Below are 7,513 nucleotides of genomic sequence, written 5' to 3' on the forward strand. Positions count from 1 at the left end.
GGGTGACTAAGACTAAGAGCATAAATACTGAACCCAAAGCACAAAGCACCAAAGGAGAACATCCTATCCACTACAAGCTTTGTTACTGCCACTGAGAGTCCCTTCATTGGCTGTCTGGCACATCATAGTATCTTCTCTATTACTTTGGGCGACTTTCATCTTACCTTGGTCTCACCATGAGATCTCACCATAGAGTTCTGGTTTTCCTAGTGTTGGCAATGTGCATAGTAGGTGGATGGTGTGTTCCCCTGAAGAAAACCGTGTCTGTCACCTTCCCTGGAGATGTCCTCAAGAACATGACGGATATGGAGCTGGCAGACGTGAGTAGCAGATGCATAGAAACGCATTAAATGTTTTAGATTTTTAAATCTATAAACAGATTTAATTTGTTGTGAAAACAAAACATACAGCCTGGGCTGTGTGTGGAGGATTGCGAAAATACATTTGGCGAATTGTCCATCGTGTCTCAATGTCATGACTTATAATATAAACCTAAAGTCAATCGATCTAAATGGAGTAATTTCTAATTATATGCAATTATCTCAACATTTGCAATCTCATTATTTGCACTTATCTAATTATCTATTAAATCTGGTTGCATTCATTATTTCCTACCTCCAGAGCTACCTGAAGAGGTTTGGCTACATGAACGTCCAGCACCGCAGTGGTTTCCAGTCAATGGTGTCCACCTCCAAGGCTCTGATGAGAATGCAGAGGCAGATGGGTTTGGAAGAGACAGGGACGCTGGACAAGTCTACGGTAGCAGCCATGAAGGCACCTCGCTGTGGGGTCCCTGATGTACGCTCCTACCAGACCTTTGACGGGGACCTGAAATGGGATCATCATGATGTTACATACAGGTACTGTGAAGTGGATTATGTGGGACTGGTTTAGGGTTCTAGCATTAGGGTTGGGGTAATCTCATCCACCCAGTCGGTAGCAATTGAGCGTGTGGACGAAGTTAGGGTTACAGGTATAGTGTGTGGAGATGTTAAAGCCAGGTGTGCACAGTGTAACAATGGCCTGGAAATACTATATGATTTATAGCAAACAGAGCAAGTAGCTAAACATGTGGCCGTTCAAGCCTCAGTTGCCTTCATAGTGAGTTACTTTTCTCTCTAGGATCCTGAACTACTCTCCAGACATGGAAGCGTCTCTGATAGACGATGCCTTCGCCAGAGCCTTCAAAGTGTGGAGTGATGTCACCCCTCTCACCTTCACGCGGCTGTTTGACGGCACCGCCGACATCATGGTGTCATTTGGAAGAGCAGGTAAGAAGGGCTGCAGTAACTGTATGCAGCCTGGGATCCAAACTGATGCTCTGTTTCACCAATTGCTTCACTTCAGTGAAACGGAGCATATCAGTTTTGGATTTCAAGGCTATGCAATATGTGCCATACAATCTCTGAAAGCATCAATTAAACAGCCTCGGCCTCCCAGAACATTTACATTTTTAAAACATATCTCTAAGAATACACATCCAAATGAATCTTTATTGAATAAACATGAAAGGAAGGAACTGACCAAATTGAAATATATTTGACCCCAACCCTGCATGAAATTAATGGAATTAATTCATTGCCTTGTTATTTTCCAGATCATGGAGACGGCTACCCCTTTGATGGTAAGGACGGCCTTCTGGCCCACGCCTTCCCCCCTGGTGAGGGCATACAGGGAGACGCTCACTTCGACGATGACGAAAACTGGACCCTTGGCAAAGGAGCAGGTAAGCATGGAGGTGTATAGTCAATCCTGGCTGTTTCAGTCAGTCAGTATTTCATGGAGCTAGGTCTCCCCGTAGTGTCCAGTATTTCATGGAGCTAGGTCTCCCCGTAGTGTCCAGTATTTCATGGATATTGGTCTACCCGTAATGTCCAGTATTTAATGTAGCTAGGTCTCGCCCTAGTGTGAAGTATTTCATGGTGCTAGGTCACCCCGTAGTGTCCATTTTAAGCATCTTATTGACTGAGATTGAACTGAACTATGTGCCTCTGCCAACATCCCCACATCATCTGTAGGATTGAAATCTTGAGCTGCTGTGAACCATCTTATTATATGTATTTAATCATGTTTGAAATAGCTATTGTTGACAATTGCTCCCAATAAAAACATAACTTTTTTGTTCTAGCTGTGAAGACTAGCTTTGGCAACGCAGAGGGTGCCCTGTGCTACTTCCCTTTTTCCTTCGAGGGCAAGCAGTACTCCACGTGCACCACAGAGGGGCGCTCTGACAACCTGCCCTGGTGTGCCACCACAGCCGACTACGGCAGAGACAAGAAATTCGGCTTCTGTCCAAGTGAACGTAAGATTGATAGTTAATACTTGAGAGGAATGATTGGTCAGAAAGTATTTTAGACAGAGTTTGCTTTGACATGCCTCTAATCATATGCCCCCTGTCTCTCTACCTCTTTCTCTCTCTCGCTCCCTCTCTCCTTTTCTCACACACAGTTCTGTACACATTCGACGGAAACAGCAACGGCAAAGAATGTGTGTTCCCCTTCGTGTTCCAGGGGGAGACATATGAAGGTTGCACGACAGAGGGTCGCAGTGATGGATACCGCTGGTGTTCCACCACAGACAACTTTGACAAGGATAAGAAATATGGCTTCTGTCCCAACAGAGGTGAGGGAGTATCACCTTTACAGCCACTACCAGACCTGGGTTCAAATAGTATTATTTTTCTTTCAAATACGTTGAATGTTTTATTGATTCTGTCTGGAGAGTCAGATGGGCAGGGTTTGCATTTTTGGGACTATTCCAATGGTTCCATTGCTCCAGGAAACCTCAATCAAGCACAGCTAAAGAAAACAAATAGTATTTGAACCCAGGTCTGATTACTGTCACACATACATTAATCACTAGCCTGCCTTCAGTGACACATGTTCCCTAATAGTGTTGTGTCTGTGTTATGACAGATACGGCTGTGATTGGTGGAAACTCTGAGGGAGAGCCGTGCCAGTTCCCCTTTGTCTTCCTGGGGAAGAAGTATGACTCATGCACCAGCGAGGGACGGGGAGACGGCAGGCTGTGGTGCGCTACCACCAGCGACTTTGACGCAGACACGAAATGGGGCTTCTGCCCAGATAGGGGTGAGTGACATAGACAGCGTAAGTGCACCTACCGTCTGACTCAAACTGCTGGCTGACAGTCAGAGACAACGTCAGTGCACCTACCATGCTGACTCAAACTGTTGGCTGACAGTCAGAGACAGCGCAAGTGCACCTACTATGCTGACTCAAACTGCTGGCTGACAGTCAGAGACAATGTCAGTGCACCTACTATGCTGACTCAAACTGCTGGCTGACAGTCAGAGACAATGTCAGGGCACCTACCATGCTGATTCAAACTGCTGGCTCAGATCATTTACTTTCAAATTGCCCTTTCCAGCACAATTCTAGGTATATGCATAACCAGGCTAGCGCAGTATAGCTCATCTTGGTTCAATAGTGTGGAAAGTGTATATTACTGTAGGTGCACTAGCCTGATCCCAGATCTGTTGTCCCATTCTATAGCCTGGTCCCAGATTTGTTTTCTCCTTCTATAGCCTGGTCCCAGATCTGTTTTCTCCTTCTATAGCCTGGTCCCAGATCTGTTGTCCCATTCTATAGCCTGGTCCCAGATCTGTTGTCCCATTCTATAGCCTGGTCCCAGATCTGTTGTCTCCTTCTATAGCCTGTTCCCAGATCTTTTGTCTCCTTCTATAGCCTGGTCCCAGATCTGTTGTCTCCTTCTGTAGCCTGGTCCCAGATCCGTTGTCTCCTTCTATAGCCTGGTCCCAGATCTGTTGTCTCCTTCTATAGCCTGGTCCCAGATCTGTTGTCTCCTTCTGTAGCCTGGTCCCAGATCTGTTGTCTCCTTCTATAGCCTGGTCCCAGATCTGTTTGTGCTCGAGCCAACTCCATTACTGTAATTTTACAGCCAAACATGACAATGATTGACGGGTAGTTGGCATGATAGCAGACTGGCACTCAGGCCATAAGTGCACACCACAACTGACTTAATGATGTGTTTCTACTCACCCTCTCCTCTCTCAGGCTACAGTCTCTTCCTGGTTGCGGCCCACGAGTTTGGTCATGCCCTGGGTCTGGACCACTCCAACATCAGAGACGCCCTCATGTATCCCATGTACAGCTACGTTGAAGACTTCTCCCTACATGGAGATGATGTTGAGGGCATTCAGTATCTCTATGGTATGATATTATCACAATATGACATGATTACACAATATCCCTAGTCTGGTCCTAGATCTGTTTGTGCTTTCTTGACTGACAACGACCATAGGAGTTGGCAAAACAAACAGACCTTGCACCAGGCTGCAATATCATGTGATCCCACAGAATTCACAACATACATACATACAACAACGCAGTATTTCCCTCTATCACCACAGAGACCAGATGGTAATGGAACAACAATGACAATAGTTAAGTGTTGTTCATTTCATTCATTGCCTTCCTTCCCACTATCTTCCCACCCAGGATCCAAGACAGGCCCTGACCCCACACCCCCTGGGCCCCCCATCCCTACACCTGGTCCCAGCGATGAGCCTGAGCCCAACACCCCCACTACCACCACTACCAGCCCCACCACCACACACCCTGTGGACCCATCCCAGGACCCCTGCCAGATCAACAAGTTCGACACCATCACAGAGATTGATGGAGACCTGCACTTCTTCAAGGACGGGTGAGCAACCTTTTAAAAAAGAAGGTTGCTTTGCGGTCAGACAGTAGAACCTTTTTGAGGGCTTTGATGTTAAATGGGTGTTGTGCCCTTTTAAGAGAGCACAAGAGTTGTGAGATAAGGGAGAGATAACTGGAGAGAGATACAGGACAGAGTTATGGGCTAAAGGAGAGATAACCAGAGAGAGATACAGGATAGAGTTATGAGCTAAGGGAGAAATAACCAGAGATACAGGATAGAGTTATGAGCTAAGGGAGAGATAACAGGAGAGAAAAACAGGATATACAATGTAAGAGTACAGGACAGAATGTAAATAAACAAGCCAAGGATTCACATATTCCTTACACTGGATTACCCTTTTACTACTAAGAACAGCTACACCACAAGGACCATAAGAGCTCATGAACACTTTTTGGTTCATTATAGCACAATTTCTTCTGACAGTGTAGCCCATTATCTTACAATGTAAAATATAATTATACATTGTTGCTAAATTCATAATTGTGATGTTTTTTGCTGATCCAACAGGCAATATTGGAGGCTGTCAAGCAAGACTGACGGTGGACTGAAGGGTCCGTTCTCCATGTCTGAGAGGTGGCCAGCTCTGCCAGCTGTTGTTGACACGGCCTTTGAGGACCTTGTAACAAAGAAAATCTACTTCTTCTCAGGTAAACAGAATTCTGATTTTTTTACACACACACACACACATTTCCCATCCACGCACACACACACGCACACACACACACACACACACACACACACACACACACACACACACACACACACACACACACACACACACACACACACACACACACACACACACACAGACGACATCACTCTAAGCTTTGTCTCTGTTGTCCCACAGGCACCAGGTTCTGGGTGTATACAGGACAGAGTCTCCTGGGACCCCGCAGCATTGACAAACTGGGTCTGCCCTCTACTGTAGAGAAGGTGGAGGGAGCACTGCAGAGAGGGAAAGGCAAGGTGCTGCTCTTCAGTGGAGAGAACTACTGGAGGTGAGTCAAGTTTCAATGTCCTGTATACAAGTACAGTGAAATGCCTTTCTTGCTAGCTCTAAAACACAAAAAAATGCAGTAATCAATATCAATTTAGTACTAAAAAAGAACATAAGGTAGAACAAAAACCTGAGTTCAGGAAGGAGGATGTGTTGAGATAAGGTTGTGGGTTCAAGTTCTGAAGGGATTGTCATCGCATACACACACTAGAAATGCATGCACTCACTGTATTGTAAATTGCTTTGGATAAAAGTGACTGCTAAGCAGCAGAATATTGTTATAAGTTATATTATCATAACCTAGAGAATACTGACCTAAAATGTAACTAGAAGATGAAGAGGATCAGAAGAGCTCAAGGAAGGGTTAAACTTATAACTATTTACTGTATCTGTAGGTCTGTGTTTTGTAATAACCAAACCACATGTATCTGATCCTTACAGGCTGGATGTGAAGGGCCAGAATATTGACAAGGGATATCCCCGCTTCACAGACATTGTCTTCGGGGGTGTTCCCAATGATGCTCATGATGTCTTCCACTTCAAGGGTAAATATTAAATTATTAATTTACTCTGTGTGTAGACCTTTAAAAGGGGGCCTTATTTTATTCTACATGAAGGAAAACAAATATTACAACAAACTGTCAGTTTAGTTTGTACTTTCTTATCAAAGTTAGACACATTATAATCATGTAGTAACTCACAATCATGTTATAACTCACAATCATGTTATAACTCCTCATAACGTATTGTGATTGTTTCTACTCTAGGCCACATCTACTTCTGTCGGGATCGTTTTTACTGGCGAATGAACTCTAGGAGACAGGTAGACCGTGTGGGATACGTGAAGTACGATATCCTGAAGTGTACCGACTCCTCCAACTACCGCTACTGAGCTACTTTACCCATAGAAATTGACATACTAGAATGAGTATCCCCATTCAAGTCAGTATTTTGTGACGGTCTAAGGGGCCATCTCGGTTCTAGTATGTATATTTCTATGGCACTGTTTCTGGGCTGAATATTTAAGAACCTTTCCAACAGGATGTTCATTCTTAGCCTGAGTCCCAGATTTGTTTGTGCTGTCTTGCCAACTTATTGCTATGCCATTCTCTCTCTCCTGAGGCTATAAAAGGGGACCTCTGATGTGAGAATTATGCAGATGAGTGCTTGTGGTACTGTTGGTGTAAGGGGTGCCGTTTGTAAAGTTGAAACAACACCCCAGTTTGTGTGCTTTGTACGATGGTGAAATATTGCCCCCCCCCCCCCCAGTTGATTCAGGTCAAACCAAATGATATACATGTATGGGCAATTTCCGTCTAACTGTGTGAGTAAATGGGTTTATTGTCCTCTAGCCTAGGGTCCAGAGACAGATAACCACAGCCCTGAAATAACGATTTTAGCACTAGCAGATCCGATTCACAATCTGTTGGTGCTTAAGCCTATCTGCCTGGCGCAGATATTTTTGATGAGCCATGAATTTGTATGTATATTACCCTCTGGTTTTATTTGTGTGTTCAACAATGCAATGTTGGTTTATTTGGTGTTATTTTATATTTCTGAACTGGCTCAAAAGCCATGTATTTTGCACTGGATGTCACGCATTGGTGTCTCCATCACTTTTAAGTTATTTTGTAAGTAAATCAATGTTTTGTATTAGAACTGGAAATTCAATAAACAAATAGCACTTCATTATTAGTTGTTGTCATTTTAATTATATAGCTAACTAATCATCTTGTGCAGCTGTCACCAAGCCTCTTCCTCTCTGCTGTCAACACAATGAGGTTCCGCATAATAGTTGGAGCTATGCCTGTT

At 44.3% G+C, this 7,513-nt stretch overlaps 1 protein-coding gene across 1 annotated transcript; it reads left to right on the forward strand.

Moving 5' to 3' along the window:
* The first annotated feature begins 32 nt into the window (after nucleotides 1-32).
* Nucleotides 33-7,390, forward strand: LOC115168666 (matrix metalloproteinase-9). The gene is made up of 13 exons (XM_029724138.1): nucleotides 33-320; nucleotides 622-860; nucleotides 1,123-1,271; nucleotides 1,598-1,726; nucleotides 2,129-2,302; nucleotides 2,449-2,622; nucleotides 2,916-3,089; nucleotides 4,035-4,190; nucleotides 4,479-4,686; nucleotides 5,212-5,351; nucleotides 5,552-5,702; nucleotides 6,143-6,246; nucleotides 6,469-7,390. Exons 1-13 carry the CDS (start codon nucleotides 177-179, stop codon nucleotides 6,591-6,593), a joined length of 2,067 nt encoding a protein of 688 aa, XP_029579998.1. The 5' UTR covers nucleotides 33-176; the 3' UTR covers nucleotides 6,594-7,390.
* Nucleotides 7,391-7,513: the final 123 nt, after the last annotated feature.

Source organism: Salmo trutta, chromosome 30, assembly GCF_901001165.1.
Source record: "Salmo trutta chromosome 30, fSalTru1.1, whole genome shotgun sequence".
Taxonomy (NCBI): Eukaryota; Metazoa; Chordata; class Actinopteri; order Salmoniformes; family Salmonidae; genus Salmo; species Salmo trutta.